This window comes from Neofelis nebulosa, chromosome 8 (assembly GCF_028018385.1).
Source record: "Neofelis nebulosa isolate mNeoNeb1 chromosome 8, mNeoNeb1.pri, whole genome shotgun sequence".
NCBI classification, from domain to species: Eukaryota; Metazoa; Chordata; class Mammalia; order Carnivora; family Felidae; genus Neofelis; species Neofelis nebulosa.
In genome coordinates this window covers 78962351-78980108 of record NC_080789.1, presented here as the reverse complement: position 1 = coordinate 78980108, position 17758 = coordinate 78962351, and the positions used below count along the sequence as shown (strand labels likewise).

General features: G+C 39.9%; 1 protein-coding gene across 15 annotated transcripts in view; it reads right to left on the bottom strand.

The window, feature by feature from the left end:
* The window catches only part of CAPRIN2 (caprin family member 2), a 46823-nt gene extending 29295 nt beyond the window's left edge, over positions 1-17528 (bottom strand). For 8 of the 15 annotated variants that reach the window (XM_058743189.1, XM_058743191.1, XM_058743190.1 and 5 more), the window contains exons 1-4: positions 17318-17449; positions 15945-16210; positions 13859-13921; positions 4095-4181 (exon numbers count right to left, since the gene is read on the bottom strand). In XM_058743189.1, coding sequence (XP_058599172.1) covers positions 4095-4181; positions 13859-13921; positions 15945-16196 — 402 coding nt within the window. In that variant the 5' untranslated portion in view covers positions 16197-16210; positions 17318-17449. The other 7 variants (XM_058743193.1, XM_058743195.1, XM_058743196.1 and 4 more) reach the window with 3 other exon arrangements.
* Between the last annotated feature and the right edge of the window lie 230 nt (positions 17529-17758).

The window sequence follows — 17758 nt, the reverse complement described above, 5'->3', positions numbered from 1 at the left end:
AGAAAATGCTCCAGTTTAGTTTTGAAGTTTTTGTTTTTGCTTTTTAAATTCTTGTTGCAGGGGAAGAGTATTTAAACTAAAAAGGTCAATTTTCAACCAAAGAATACTGGCTAAAGCATAAGGAATTGAAAACCAAACAGAAATAAAATGTCTTACCAATGTAATGCTAAAATACATACACAGCAAATAGTTTTGTTTTTGTTTTTGTTTTTTTAAGTAAAACTAAGATATTTTCACAAAGTTTGTCAGTCTGGATGGAGTTGTATTTTTCAATATTTAGCTGACAAAACATATAGTTAGCAGAACATAAATTTCCCCTCAAATAAATGTGTATGTAGATTGAGCAGACTGAATCTACTCTAAAGCTCAGAACTATAATACCTTAAAGTCTGACATAACACATGGGTCCCAGAAGTGGCTTCCCATTTATAAAATACCAATTAATAAAAAGTACCATCTATTTCCAGTAAGAAACCTAAAAGGTCTTTTCTCCCCATAGTTGCTTTTCTGATTGTAATGTTTCCATCATACTGGACATTTTCCAAGTATGAAGATTAAGAGAATAAAACAAAAATCTAAAAGTTTTCCTATATGCAAGTTAAAGTACTTTGATACACCATCATATTTAGGACTCTACAAAAGACATGTTCATAAATCCTAATAGATTAAGAAGGGGGGGGGCGCCTGGGTGGCGCAGTCGGTTAAGCGTCCGACTTCAGCCAGGTCACGATCTCGCGGTCCGTGAGTTCGAGCCCCGCGTCAGGCTCTGGGCTCATGGCTCGGAGCCTGGAGCCTGTTTCCGATTCTGTGTCTCCCTCTCTCTCTGTCCCTCCCCCGTTCATGCTCTCTCTCTGTCCCAAAAATAAATAAAAACGTTGGAAAAAAAAAAAAAAAAAGAAGGGGGGAATCTCTGGAAAAGATTCATTAAGGCATTATTAATTCCTTTCTAGGAGGTATGAAGATCACTTAATAAATTTAACTTGTGCCACTATCAGGGACAAGAGATCATAGGTGAAGGTAAAATTTCAAGAATGAGAAATGGACTGGCTGGAGCTTACAAGGGCAAGGATACTTTCAGGACAGCAAAGGCTCAGAAAAGCTTTTACCAAGATCTCAATATGGACTTACACCAGTAACATTTACCAAAACTACATTATCCTCAGTTTCTGTTTGAGGACGATGGAGAATAGAGGTGGCAATTCTAGCTCTCCAAAACAGTGGGATTCTCTTGGACGGTTTCATGATGGTACAGAGAAAGGCAACTGACAAACTTATATCCCAGGATTAACGCAGATCTGTCTTTAGCCATTCCCAAGGCTGGATTAAGTGTTTTTATGGGCTTAAGACACCCTGAACTCCCCCTATCAAAGTACCTATTCCAGGGGCGCCTGGGTGGCGCAGTCGGTTAAGCGTCCGACTTCAGCCAGGTCACGATCTCGCGGTCCGTGAGTTCGAGCCCCGCGTCAGGCTCTGGGCTGATGGCTCGGAGCCTGGAGCCTGTTTCCGATTCTGTGTCTCCCTCTCTCTCTGCCCCTCCCCCGTTCATGCTCTGTCTCTCTCTGTCCCAAAAATAAATTAAAAAAAAAAAAGTACCTATTACATTAAAAGGCTATCTTTTTATTTACCTGCATCCCCATAGGTTTCAGCTTTGTGATGACTAGATCTCTGTTGTTTACCAATATATCACTAATGCCCAAAATAAAGCCTGACAGATGACTATCACGTATCAAGTAAGAAAGTACACTGTCTCCTAGATCATAATCAGAAAACTACTGACAACACCCTATTTCTCCTTATTTATATAGAAACTAAGAAGTCAGGTTACATTTTCCTCTCTTCTACCAGTTGAGGACTGGTTTGTAAAGAAGCAGAAGATACAGGCACCTGGGTGGCTCTGTCAGTTAAGCTTCTGACTTCACCTCAGGTCATAATCTCACAGTTCGTGTTGGGTGAGCTCCAGGCCAACTTCTCTCTCTCTCCCTCTCTCTCTCTCTCTCTCTGCACATCGCTCACTTGCACCCACTTTCTCTCTCAAAAAAAAAAAAAAAAAAAAAAAAAAAAGCGGGGGTGGCAGAAGATATGAAGTCAACCACTATCAACAAATCACACTGAAAAATAAAATTTATTTTCTGATCCCTGTCTTAGAATAATAAATCCCCACCAAGGGAAAGAGCATATGTCATGAAGACAAAGAGAGATGTAATTGAGATGAACAGAAAGGCTTCCAACTTTAGTTTGTAAGTAAAGAAAATGTTACACACTATAAAACTGACTCTCATTAAAAGAGGTTTGACAAAAGAAAGGCTTTAATAAAAGGAAACTCAAAAAATTACTAGGCTGGAAGGTATTTGGCAAGCACCTTTGGGGTCTTTATTCATTAAGGCATGTTCCAAAGTACCTTAATATCTCACCTAAAGTGAAAGTCAATCCACAGTACAAATTAGAAAAAATAACCTCATGGATAGCAACAAAATTTGGTGGATTGGTAACTACCTCTAGACAACAGCAGTGGAAAAGCATGTAAATAGATAGATACTATACACTTGTATAAAGAACACAATTTTTAGAGATAAAGAGTAGTTAGGGTCCTACCCTCACTCTACCACTTACTGACTATATGATTTTGAAGAAGTTCCTTTTGTTCTGAGCATTGGATTCCTTATCTGTAAAATGGGGCTTATATACATCTATTTCCTGGATTGCTGTAAAAATCAAGTTGACTTACAGAAGTACCTGGCACTTGGAAGGTGTTTAAAAAAAGATTTAAATATAAAAAGAAGGATAAAACAAAACATACTTTGAAAAAATAAACAGCTGAATGAAAAACTAAAATTATCAAATAATTTTGAGTAAAAAAAGTTAATAGAAAATTTTAAGTATTATAGAAGTATACTTCCAAACATCCAACCAGAAAGAAGATATGAAATATCTTTTTATAGTAAAGTGGGTCAAAACTAAATAAATTTAACAAATGGGGGAGTGATTAATCATAAGGAAAAAAATCAATTTAAAAGTATCTAAAATAGCCTAGAAATATTTAACAACTGTGAAATTCACAGAAAGCACTAAAATTAAGTGATAAATGAGTAAACATGAGTTAAAATATACTATGGTTGACAAAAAGAGCTCATGTCATCTTAGAGTTGCATTAACAGAATTTTCTAGAAAACAGAAGATAATGGCTCTATACTAGGCTATTTCAGATTTACACACTACCTTTTAAGAGTTAAGTAAATCAAACATCCAGAGAAAGCAATGATATTATAAAAAGATGATAGATGTCCTCAGCCTAGAAATGATGTGTTGGGTTTGTTTGTTTTTGGAGGTTTTTTGATGCCAGAGGAATGGAGAAGAGAATTTTAGTTCACTATACAAGAAGATACCCAAAAAGTGAAAGAGACTATTTTATGAAGCATACTCCCCATCCCAGAAATGAATTTACAAAAATATTTCTTAATTGTTAAAAGATGATCTTTAAAGGGCCTTCTAATACAATTCTAAAACAGGGAAGAATACTTCATTAGTGAATGCTTAAGGCTTCATATTAATTACTGACTAAATCTGTCAGAGACAGAAGTTTGGACTGCCAACACAGAGACCCTAACAAGCTGTGAAACCAGACTTAACTCTATTTACCATGAATCACAAATCTTCCTGGTAATAACTGCCATGGTCTCAAGAAAAAGAGTCTACCAATTCTGTTTCTTTATACGTTAAATAATGCTAAACTTACAAGCCTGTGTTATACAAATTTACAAGCCTATATTCTAAAAAATCTTTTGTAAACTGTGTCCATCAAAATAGTTTTTATTCCCCTTCTCAATGATTTCTAAAACTCCACAGTGAATACCCATTGGACAACTAATACTTTATTCACAGTGTCTCATATTCGGACACCATTTGTGCTCTCTTGAGACTCCAGAAATCTGAAAACACTAGTTCTTCAATAGCTATTGTCAACCCCCTCACCCCCAATAAAATATCAGCAGGAATGAGATGGATGGTAATAACTGAACACCATTAATGAACGCTAATATTTTCTTCCAGATCCGTGGCTAAAGTGGTTTCAGGAATAGCAAAGAAAACGTACTCACATCTTGGCTCAGTCCAGAAAAGGTTTTCTGAAGTTCCTTGGCAAATTCTAAGTTATGTAAAACTTCTTCATATTTCTCCACCGCTTCCTACCAAATAGGATAAGAAAACATCAATTCTGTTAACTTCTAAATATAAATATGTCAAAATAAGTGTTCCTATAAAAAGAGTAGAAAAGACTTAAGACTTTATGGACTAGCCATACTCAAAAAACATAGGAAGAGAGAGCATTTAATAGAAGTTATATAAATTTTAAGATTCAATTTTTATGCTAGAAATCTGAGCCATAACAACAGACTTGAGTTCCTAACTATGAAGTGTACAGTATAAGATCAGAGAGACCTGTGTTTTTTTTCTTTTTTTAATGTTTATTTGTGAGAGACAGAGAGAGAGAGACAGAGCGTGAGCAGGGAAGGGTCAGAGAGAGAGAGAGAGAAACAGAATCAGAAGCAGGCTCCAGGCTCTGAGCTGTCAGCACAGAGCCCGATGTGGGGCTTGAACACATGAACCATGAGATCCTGACCTGAGTCAAAGTTGGACACTTAACCGACTAAGCCACCCACGCGCCCCAGACTTGTGGTTTTTAAAAAAATTTTTTAATGTTTTATTTTACTTTTGAGAGAGAGAGACACACACACAGAACATGAGTGGGGGAGAGGCAGACACAGAATCCGAAGCAGGCTCCAGACTCTGAGCTGTCAGCACAGAGCCCCAATGTAGGGCTCGAACTCACAGACTGCAAGATCATGACCAAAAAGTCAGACGTTTTACCGACTGAGCCACCCAGGCACCCCTAGAGCCTGTGGTTTTCAAGAGCAATGAGCCAATAGTATTCCTCTGTCAATATTCATTCACTACTCAAATATAGTACACAAGTAGCAGAATGAGGATCACAAATAAGCAACTTCAAGAAATTTATACTATGGTAGAAAAGACTTGTAAACAATTACCTATAACAGACAAAATTAAGTATTATAACAAAAGTATTGTAAAATGTTTAATGTTTATTTATTTTTGAGAGAGAGAGAAAGAGCGAGCATGAGTGGAGAAGGAGCAGAGAGAGAGGGAGACACAGAATCTGAAGCAGGCTCCAGGCTCTGAGCTGGCAGCACAGAGCCCGATGTGGGACTGAAACCCATGAGCAGCAAGATCATGACCTGAGCCAAAGTCAGACACTAAACAGACTAAGCCACCCAGGAGCCCCCATATTGTAAATTTTTTTAAGTAGGTTCCACGCCAGGCATGGAACCCAACACAGGGCTTGAACTCATGACCCTGAGATCAAGACCTGAACTGACTGAGCCACCCAGATACCCCCAAAATATTGGAAATTCAAGGGGCATTTTTTTTTTTTAAGATTTCACAGATTAACAAAGTTGGTAATTAGGAAAGGCATAGACTTTTTTTTAATGGGACTTTAATCTGTTTGGAAAAACAAAGGGCTAATATGAAACAAACCAAGGTGGGAAACTTGTTTAACCACATAAAGATATACGGTATTTTAAAGTCTCCATATTTAAAGTAATATAGTATCCCACTTCTAGTACCTACCCAAAAGAAATGAAAACATATACCCACATAAAGACTTACATGCAAATTTGTATGGCAGCATATTCATTATGGCCCCAAATAAAAACAATCCAAATATCCAGCAATTGGTAAATAAACAAAATGTGGTACAATCATTCAAAGGAACACTCATCAGCAATAAAAAGGAATGAATTAATGATACATACTACACCAAGGATGAACCTCAAAAACATAATCATAACTCGAAGAAGCCATATGGGAAACTATCTTATGTGACATATCCAGAAAAGACAAACTTATAGAGATAGAAAGCAAATAAGGAGACAAAAAGGAATTTGGAAGGGTTACAGAAATGTTTGAAAACTAGATTGTCATGGAAGCTGCATAACTCTACGAATTGACTATAAATCATTGTCTTATATACTTAAAATGGGTTAATTTTATGATCTATATATGATACTTCAAAAAAGCTGTTTTAAAAACAGTCTGATAACATAAGCTTTTACAAAAGTATAGTCTACCTATATACTGCTATATAACTATGTACCACCAGCATTAGCATAAATTAGTATAATAACTTTGGAAAAGTTTGGCATTTTTACCTATGAAGTTAACTATGGGCATACCGTACAGCCCATGATAGGTAATTTTTCAGGTGCACCCTGAAAAATTTCACACTTGTGTCTCAATAACACATATAAGATTGCTCTAAGTAGGACATCATCTACTCACAAACTACTACTAAGTAGAGTAAAACAAATAAAATATAACTACTTTCCTTAATATAAAAATCCTAAACATAATGAGTGAAAAAGACAAACTGCAGAACACAGTATGATGACATTTATTATAAGGTACTAAAAAGCAACTCTAACAGATTCAAGGGCAACAAACAAGTGCTATTAAAATAAAGCAAGGAAATGGCAGTGGGCAGCTTAGGGTCAGGTTATAGTAAAGACAAAGAACTGGGAAGGAGCTTTGGTGGTGTTGGTAATGTACTACTGGAGTTGAATGGTGGATTCTGATGCTTGCTTTATTATGCAGTATAACCTAGAAGCGACACTTAGTTGCAGCTGTATTATTTCATAATAAAAAAGACGAAGAGGTATTCCAACTATAGAACCTTGCACAGATAACATAATCATAGTATACAGCCCTCAGAGGTATATAAAACCAGAAGGGAATACTCCCTCATATTTACTCCCAAATGGTATTAACTTTAATTCAAGAAAAGCAGCATCAAATGGGAACTACCTTAACTTCCCATCATCCAATGTGAATACATCCTTTCTTCCTTCCTTTTTTTGCTTACTGGAGGAAATATCCTTCTACCTTCTATCCTTTTCAATTACGTCTTCATAAAAAATCTTACTCTATGATTCCCTTTAAAAAATCTTGAATTTCTCACTCTCTGTTGATGCTTAAACTAGTACTTAACAAGTTCAAGTCTTGGGAGCCTGGGTGGCTCAGTTGTTAAGCATATGACTTTGACTCAGGTCATGATCTCACAGTTTGTGAGTTCGAGTCCCACATCAGGTGAGCTCAAGCTCTGCTTCAGGTGAACACAAGCCCCGTTTCTGGTAAAACACGAGCCCCAGGTGAGCCCCACTTCTCTCTGTATATCTCTCTGTCCCTTGTGGGATTCTCTGTCTGTCGCTCACTTGTGCCCTCTCTCTCAAAAACATAAATATAGGGGCGCCTGGGTGGCGCAGTCGGTTAAGCGTCCGACTTCAGCCAGGTCACGATCTCGCGGTCCGTGAGTTCGAGCCCCGCGTCAGGCTCTGGCCTGATGGCCCGGAGCCTGGAGCCTGTTTCCGATTCTGTGTCTCCCTCTCTCTCTGCCCCTCCCCCGTTCATGCTCTGTCTCTCTCTGTCCCAAAAATAAATAAAAAACGTTGAAAAAAAAAATTTAAAAAAAAAAAAAAACATAAATATAAATAAATATAATATATAAATAAATACAAGTTCAAGTCTCCCCCAACCTAAATAAGAAAAATAAAAAGCGCCTTTCTGGCAACCCCCTCCTTTCAGTCTCAAAGTTTCAAAAATGGCTACACAGTCTCCATTTCCTCTTCAGCCCTTATCAACCCGGATTTTGTTTCCATCATTCCACCAGAACTATCCTGGCTAAAGTAAGCATGTCAATACCACCTTTTAAATCCATAGATCTTTTATAACTCTCATTCTGGTTTCTCAGAAGACTTCCACACAAAAGCACCTTCTGGCTCTACAAACATCTCTTTGTTTTTAATAACACTAAACTTCCATTTTTCTCCCATTTCTCCAGCTTTTTACTTACCAGTAATTTTTCCATAAACTTCTCTCACCCCAGTTTTTAGCATTTACAAAATAAACAGGACCTACATCACAGAGATGTTGGCCAATTCAAATCACTCAAAATGATACCTGACCCTAAAGTTGGCTATAAATATTTTTAGCCTTTATTATCCAAACATTAAATGTCAAAGTTCCTCTGTCCTAGGCTTTTCTCCTTTCTATATTCTCATCCAACATAGTCTCATCTTTTCTTATGGTTTCAATCAGCAACCACACAGATGAGCTTAACTGTACACGAAACTTCTTTGTGTTCCAGACCTGTAACTCAAACACTTATTCGATATTACCCACCCCTTAATGTTTCACAGCCACATTAAAAAATCAGTGGTCCTGGGGCACCTGGGTAGCTCAGTGGGTTAAGCATCTGACCTTGGCTCAGGTTATGATCTCATGGCCCATGAGTTTGAGCCCCGCATCAGGCTCTGTGCTGACAGCTCAGAGCCTGGAGCCCACTTCGGATTCTGTGTCTCCCTCTCTCTATCTGCCCCTGCCCCGTTCATGCTCTCACATGCACTATCTGTCTCTCTCAAAAATAAGCAAACATTAAAAAAAATTTTTTTTTGATCAGTCGTCCAAAATTGAGCTTTTTATCCTCTCCTCCCAAAACCATCTTCTCCTCCAGGGTTTCCAGGCCCAATAAATGGTTCTGCCATCCATCCAAGTGTTCAAGCCAGAAACCTGGAACCCATTCTTGGCTCTTTCTTCTACTAGATCCTATCACCAAGCTATGCTAATTCTATCTCTTGAATCTACTTTACCCAAACTCCTTTGCTGCTACTTTGGTACCAGCAAGGTATCTATAACCTCTGACCGAGACTACAGCCAACCATTATCTAGTCTTCTTACACCCACACATACCACCTCCAAACCATCACTCACCCTTAAAAGTGATTTTATTACAAATCTAGTTATTTTCTGCTTAAAACTTACCTGTATCATTTATGATGACCTTAAGAAAAAACACAGTCTTTAAACGGGAAATAAGGATGTACATGTAGCTTTCCCATTCCAACTACATCACTCCATCGATACTGGCTTTCTTTCCAGTTTCCTCTTTGTAAAAACATTCTTTCCCTACTCAGGACTTTTACACATGCTAGCATCTGCCTAGCCTGCTCTTCTTCCTCCTTCCCCATTTTAACTTGCTAAGTCCTTCTCATTTTTTAGGTCTGAACTGAAGCACTTCTTTCTCAAGGAAGCTGTCCTGAATTCTCCAAACTAGGTTAAATTCCTCATTACAATCCATTATCACTCTGTACCTCACCCTAACACCATCACATTTTTATTTACTTATTTCCTACCTCTTTCTCATCACACTGTATCTTTGAGGGCAAGGATCACATTTGTCCCTTACATCATAACCCTAGCATTTAAGCCCAGAATCCCCCAGTGTAAGTACTTAATATATTATGGTTGAATTAATAAAACACAGTTCAGAACATGATTTTAGGCTCAAATATGCTAAAGATTTTTGGGGCACCTAGGAGGCTTAGTCAGTTAAGTATCCGACTCTTGATTTCAGCTCAGGTCATGATCTCACAGTTTGTGAGATCAAGCCCCAAGTCAGGCTCTACGCTGACAGCACAGAGCCTGCTTGGGATTCTCTCTCTCCCGCTCTCTGCACCTCCCCTACTAGCATGCACATGCACATGCTCTTTCTCTCTCAAAATAAATATGCTTTTAAAAAAAAGTTTTAAGAAAACATGTTAAAATTCTCAATAGAATTTTTAAACTTTTGATTAGAATCCTATACTGAAATTTCGGTTTCAAAAAAAGAACACTAGAGGGAGTAGGGCTGGTGAACTGAAAAGGAAGGTCTCAAAACAAGGATATTAATTAGGAAGCCCATGTAACATTTGAGTGGTTTGCCTTGACAAGGCCAACTGCAATGGGACTACAAAGCAGAAAAGATTTCATATTATTTAATAAAAGAGTTTTGTATTATGCGTTAAATATAACATAGGGTCAGAGTTTAGCAACTAGAGATGGATGCCAAATCTTAATTCTTTAAAACTAAAAGTTTCACTGAAGCTGAAAGTACCCATTTGCCTTTTGCTCAAGCACTCACTTGAATCTCAGTTCTCTATTTCAAATCCAGATCTGAACCAAAATAAATATTAAAATTATAAATGGGATTCTAAAAAACTTCATTACACAATCTTACTATTTCAAAGGAAAAAAATCTAGGTTTATATTAGAAATCTCAATGAAATCTTATTAGTCTTTAGCTTAGTCTTGACAGGTTACTTAAGAGTTACCGTTAAAAGGATTACAATAGCCATGCAGATCATAGAAAGTTTTATTTACAATATTAAGAATATCTGTTGGGTTAAAGAAGATTTACAAACTGAAATTACAAAATTTTTAGCCAACGATATTGAAAATACAGTATCAAATGTGTAGCTAAAGCATTACTTGAAGGAAAATTCACAGCCTTAAATGCAAACCAATGGGGGGGGGGGAGGAGAAAAGAAAACAAGTGAATTAAACACTTAATTCAAAGTTAGAAAGTGAAGCAAATAAAACAAAGGACAGCAGAAAAAGAGAAAAACTAAAACAAACCCAGAAGCTAAAAAAAATTAAAAAAAAAAAAAAAGAAGCACTAGCTAACTTAATTAAAAGTAAACTGGGAAAATACAACCACACAAAATTAGAAATAAACAGAAAGTGGGGCACCCAGGTGGCTCAGTCATTTGAGCATCCAACTCTTGATTTCAGCTCAGATCATAATCCCAGGGCCTTACTTTGTAAGGTAAGAACTGAACACAGGAAGGACAAGGTGAAAGAAAAACTGTCTTTTAAACTATTGCCTAATTTCTGAACTATGTGAATTATTACCAGCTTTAAAAACTAAACTTAGAGTTTTCTAATTAAATACTACACTACTAATGACAGTTCTGAGGGATCAGATTACAGATTTTTTTTCTTCCAATTTATCTGCATTTTCTGAATTTCTACCTTAAATATATATTGCTTATATGAAGAGATGTTCATTCCCATAAGAACCACAAACTAAGGGTGCCTGGGTGGCTCAGTCAGGTAAGCATCCAACTCTTGATTTTGGCTGTCATGATCTCACATTCATGAGACAGAGCCCCATGTCAGGCTCTGTGCTGACAGTGCAGAGCCTGCTTGGGATTCTCTCTCTCACACTCTTCCACCGCCCCTACCTTGCCTGCACACTCTATCTCTAAATAAATAAACTTAAAAAAAAAAAAATTAGGGGCACCTCAGTGGCTCAGTCAGTTAAGTGTCCAACTTCAGCTCAGGTCATGATCTTGCAGTCCATGAGTTCAAACCCAGCGTCGGGCTCTGTGCTGACAGCTCAGAGCCTGGAGCCTGCTTCTGATTCTGTCTTCCTCTCTCTTTACCCCTCCCCCACTCACACTTTGTCTCTTGAAGATGAATGTTAAAAAAAAAAAAAAAAAAAAAAAATTTTAAAGTACCACAAACTATATGCTTAATTTTATCTAAAATCATAACATTCATTTTATATTTAGTAAATCCTTTTGTAATAAATATTTTACATGTCTGCTATATTCTCTAAACTATTCTAAGTACTAGGAAAACAGCAATGAACAGACAGAATCTCTACTTTAATGAAACTTACATTTTAAGAGAAAGAGAAACAATAAACTTTATAGTTTGTCAGAAAAGCACTACTAGTTAAAAAATTAAAGCAAGGCAAAGAGCTAAGGAGTGTGAATGGAGGAATGGAGGTATAGCATTGTCAGGACAAGCCTCACTGAGATGACCTTCAAATAAAAAGCTGAAGGAAGTTGGAAATTGAGCCATTTAGACACCTGGGAAAAAAGCATCCCAGGCAGTAGGAACAGCACACAGTGCAAAAAGCCCTGAAGCAAAAGCGTGCCTGGGATGTTTGAGGAACAGCAAGAAGGCCAATGTAGCCGGAATGAAGCTAGGAAGGGACAGAAGTACAGGACATGAAATAAAGATGTGAAAGGAAGTAGCAAGCATATTTTGTAGGACTTTGTAGGCCACAGTAAGGACATTCTGCCATGATGGGAACCAATGGAGAGTTGAACAGAGGAATGACCAACTGACTTGCATCCGAACAGGATGACTGAGGCTACCATGTTGAGAACAAGCTTGGAGATACAGCAGAAATAGAAAAACCTGTGAGGAAGCTATTACAGTAATGTAGATGAAAGATGATGTGGCCTGGACCAGGATGGCAGAAGCGGAATTTGAGAAATGGCCAGTTTCCGGATTTACTTTGAAGGTAGAACTGACCTTGCTAATGGGCTAGATGTGTGGTTATCAGGAAATAGATGAGAAATTCTCCAAGGATTTTGGCAACTCCATCCTTTTAGTTCCCCAAGCCATTAACTGACATCATTAAGATTAGAGGAGGAACAGGTTTTGGGGGTCGGGAGATGCCAAATAAGCAACTGAACACAGGAATCTCGAGTTCCAAGGGCTTATCTATTGGCAACATAAATTTGGCAGTTGTCAGCATTTAACTCAAGAAATAAAAGTTAATGCTACAGAAGCAACATGTAGTTATAAAGACAGTAATGAAATACTGAGACTACAGTTTACCTGGCCAGAGCTCTGAAATACAGCATGTCCTTGACCTTTGCTAGAGAGCTTCCATGAGAACCACCAACCTCCCTCTCCCTAACCCCCATATTTCCCCAAAATCAAGAATACTACCATATCAGAACACTTCCTTCAAGGATATTTACACAAAGAAAAATATTATCACTTCAAAAGTTACTGAACATACCATGACTACTTTGAGAACAAAGCTATGTTGAAATGCTGGATGCCCAGCTAAGTCCTCTCACCAGCTATGTGAGCACATCATTCTCAGAGCTCACACAATTCAAATCTGTGCCTCAGCAAAATTATAATTTACTACATCACAAAAATTCTAGGTCAGTGAAGAGGAGTCAATAAGGGAAAAGATCTCGAATGCCAGTATCTGTGATACACAACCAAAAATCGTAGTTGAAAAAGATGAAGATGATAGGTCTACAGACTAGATCAAATAACTTTTAATTCTGTCCCTTCTTAGCCAAGAGGTATCAGACAAACATCAATTAAGCATTTTTATTTCCATATTGCAGAAACTTTCACCACATTAGATAAAACTTGCAGGTGCCAGGTATACCACAGACAAGTTAAACACTATTTTTTAAAGTAAACATGCCTCCTGAGAGGTGACATAGCAATCTAGGATAGAAAAGCAAGGAGAAGGGGCGCCTGGGTGGCTCAGTCGGTTGAGCGGCCGACTTTGGCTCGGGTCATGATCTCTCAGTCCGTGAGTTCAAGCCCAGCATCAGGCTCTGTGCTGACCGCTCAGAGCCTGTAGACTGTTTCAGATTCTGTGTGTCCCTCTCTCTGACCCTCCCCCATTCATGCTCAGTCTCTCTCTGTCTCAAAAATAAATAAACGTTAAAAAAAAAAAAAAAAAAAAGAAAAGCAAGGAGAAAATACATAAGGATTAAGAAGAAGCAAAAGGAGAAAACCTAGGCAAGCTAGAATAAATACTCTTTTACATTTTAGAGCAGAAAGATGTCAGGTTTATATATACCAGTGAACAGTGGAAAGCTAGTCGTCCCTCCACCTCTTTAGTTCAGCCTAACAAAAGTTTAAAACTTAAATCCGTATGTTTAGCAATAGTCTACATTTTCACTCTTATTTAGCAACCCATACCTCCATCCATACCATCTGCTAGTGCAAAAGAAATCTGTAAGATCTCATAAGTGAAGAAAAGAAAGTCTTCTGAAAACTCCAGTGGATTCTCGCTCTTCTTTATTGGCCTTATCAAATCTTTGCTCTCACCAATCCCGTCTAGAGTTTTATTAAGAAAAAAAAAAAGAAAAAAAGAAAAAAGCCAACAAGTGTGACCCAAGGATTATACACTACTTACCAACTGATCTGGATTAAGTTGCTCTCCATTTTTCAGGCGATCCTTGTAGTCCTCCAGTTTGAGCTACAAAAGAGAAACTTGTATCTACTGTAGTCTCATACAAAATTCTGAAAAAAAATAAACTAAATACCAGACTGTTTCTTATGAAAACAAAGTTCTTGAAGTATGCTATCAATCTGTAAGAATACTGGTTTACTACAAGGCAGGCAGCAACTGTAGATAAGATCCAGCCAGGGAAAAAATATTACAATCAACATTAGTCTGGAATTAGAAAAGTTAAGCAGTAATAAAACTCTTCTCTTCATGGCCTCTACTTACAATCAGACTACTTAACACACAGACACTTAACTAGTCAATCACATGCCCCTACCCCAGTGGTGCTCAATCAGAGATAATTTTGACCCCCAGGGATCTATGGTAGTGTCTGGAGATGTTCTTGGTTGTCACTACTTGAAGGATGAGAAGGAGGTGGAGAATGCTACAGGCATCGTGTGACTAGAACCCAAGGATGCTGCGAATCATCCTACATTCCACAGGATAGCCACCCACCCCCCACCCCCCCCCACCCACACACACACACACACCCTGTCTGCAACAAAAGAATTATCTGGCACAAAAACGTCAATAGTGTTGAGGCGGAGAAATTCTGTTCTAACCTCATGCTTAAACTATTAGTTACCTGTTGAATTATGTGGCATTTGTCGAATAGCAAACTTCTTCATGGAAGAAGAGGATATTTTCTCTAGCATTATAGAAATGTAGAAGATATTTTCTCTAGCATTATAATAGACTTAACTCAAAGCTTTTTTTCCTGGAGTTTCATATTTCAGTGAATACATGACAAATTGCATTTATTGTCCCCAGAATAATGACATGACCCACTACAGTATTCTAAAAGCAATGTTTAGGCTTCTCCCATATTGGCTTTATAGCTTTCAATTGCTTTTCCAGAAGCTTCAAACAAAAGCATTGTTACTGACCAGATAAGTATTCAAACTTAAGGAGGTACTATAGTTACACTAGAGCGTGTAAGTATACACATATATGTAGTTCCTCCACCTGGGAAAAAGACATTAATGGGTCTCCATCAACAGATCCTGCTTTGAATAGATCGTGCTTTGACTAGTTTCCCATAGTGGCAGGGAATTTGTGCTGACCCAGGCACACTCACCTTATCACACTTGTGATCAACTGCATGCATTCAAAAGACAACTGATGAGAGCTAGGGTTACAGAGAAGCTACTAGTAACTGGTCTTTCTTCCCTACCTTGGCATGGGGGGTGGGGGCTGGGGGGAGACAGAGTCAACCAGACTCTTAAAAATCTCTTCATACTCCTCCATTAAAAGCAACTTTCCTATGGTTGAACTAGATCCTGGAATAAAAATATGTAAGTGTTCCCAGGTCCAGATAGTCAATCACTCACCTTACTATCACAAGCAAAAGAGAATCATGACACAACAAAGCAACGTGCAGCACTGTTTCACAGGCTACATGACTCAGGAAATAAGGAATGATTTGGATCTTTACATCAGCATTTACTGTAACATTGGGCTGATTATAATTTGAGTCTCTTTATAAGGCTTTCTACAATGTTAACCTACCAATCTTAAACGATCACCTAGCAACACAAAAATTAGTGCTAAAACCTTTTCTGGCTCTCCCATCGCTGAAGCTTCCAATGACTGCAGCAGCTTTACTGCAATATCAACTGCTGCAGAAAGTCACAAGGAAAACAAGCTAAAAAAAAAAATCAGGCTATTACTCATCTATGAAAAGAAACATTAATACTACACTCAAAGAATTAATCTGACTTAAAGTTGCTGGCTCTTCAAGTATTTCAACAGCAGCATGCATAGTAATTTTACTATGAGGAATATTTTTATTTAGTTATGCTGAGAAATCAAATAAAATGCTTAATATACCCAATATTTAACCTACTTGTATGTTTTCAGCCAGCTAAATCCCAAGGTCAGGTAAATCTTTTAGGAAAGAGTACCTCTGAGCCCTGACAGAAAGCAAAAATGCCAGTTCCCTAACCCTTATTAAAGATGGTACATATACAGGGATGGGAGGGAAAAAAGTTACCTTCTTTTTCTCGATGTTTCTAATTTTGTGTTTAAGGCATATGAGTCCATTATCGATATATGTCTCATATGCTTGGGAAGGAGAGGCAGCAGAACTGAGAGCAGACTGCAAAGGGCTCATGGCCCGCTGGCTTTCCCCATGCTGACTGTGGTTCACTTGGGGCTTGGCTGACTTCATATTCCCCTCTCTTCCCTCCTCTGAATGGCCTGAAGGTGACTGGTAACCAAAAGGAGATGAAGAGAGTTGCACCATTGAAACCGATGAAGCTGAAGGAAGGAAGGAAAAAAAAAGTTAAAAGTAAATTAAGACTAGAGGAGACTATGGAGACTCGAACTTCCCTGAAAAGTCTAGACCCACTCCCTCAAAATTCTTATGCACAGAAGTGAGCTCAAAACCCAGCGATGCTAGCTAGGTACTGTGTTTCCATCTTACTACTTTTAAGGAGATTAGTGCCAAGTGCTAGCGCCTTTACGTGGGCAAAATCTACAATACGGGGGATGTTTCCAGAAATTCAACTTTCCACATAGGGAGAAGAACTGCTAATCAAGCAATGGCTTCAGAGCTCCTCTCTTCTCGTAAGGGCAATCCACATTCTGAATAATTTCTATGGTCGAATGATGACACACAAAAAAGCTCTCCCCATTAGGACCTTAAGGCAGCCTTTGTAACCTCTTTACGTTACCCTCACCACTATCCCCAAACGCAATCATAAAAACAAGCCCATTTAAAAGAAAAATTCCCAACACACAATTCTTTTAGAGCCTCATTCACTAACTGAGGAGCAGCTTCTTGAACAAGACCCCTAACTTCCCTTTGATTGCTCTGGGGCCTACAAGGCAAGTCCGTCACTGCTACACATTTGTAGCGAAGTACTTGAGAGCGCCCCGAGTTGGTTTTCTGTTCTGTTTAGACTAACCCATAACCACTCACACCACACGGGTTTAAAGGCTCATCCTCCCGAGCCTCACACCGCTCTGGTCAGCGGTCCTCACAACCTTCACCCCCGCGCATCCCCTTACGGAGCACCCCAAAGCAAGGGCATAACAGGCCCCATGCACGCCAGCACTGATCCTCAGTCCCCGCAGCGCCCCGCGCGAGAGTCGCCTCTATTGGGTGGTCACTTAAGTGCCCCGAGGGCACCGACCCCCGCCCTTCCCACAGCCTCCGGACGCCCCGGCACCAGGCTAGGGCCCCGTGTGCAGGTGCCTCTGGGGAGGCCGACCCGGAGAAAAGCGCACGGGCCACCTGCCCTCGACGGCCCCGCCCCGGGGATGCCGAGCTGCCCTTCCAGCTCACCGCGGCGGCGGCCGCCCAGCCCTGCCCTGCCCTCCCTACGCCGCGTCGACCCACAGGCCGCCGCAGCTCGGCTTCACCTCCGCTGGCCGCCGAGGCCGCTGCCGCTGCCGCAGCCCGGGCCCGCCTTCGAAAGCCGGCGGGAGCCAGGAGAGCTGCGGAGGTGGACCGGCGCCACCCCGCACTTGCGTCTCCTCCTCCCGCCTCCTCCCTCTCCCCTCCCTGTCCTCGCTGGCGGCGTCTGCGGCGCCGGGCGCTCCGCCGACTCAGCCGCTCTCGCCCAGGCCCGCCCTTTCCGCCGCACGGAGTTTATATAGGCGCGCCCCGCCCCCATCCTCCCGCACGCGCAGCCTCGGGCCGCCCCGGCACCGCCTCCTTCCGGGGCCCCTGCCCCGCCGCCGCCGGTCGCGGGCCCCGGAGGGCGTTTGTTCCAGGCCGGGCTGCGGCGGGAAGTCGGTCGCGAGAGGGCGCGTTCTCCCCGCGATTGCGCAGATTGCAGGGTAGCAGGTGGGCCCGGTGTG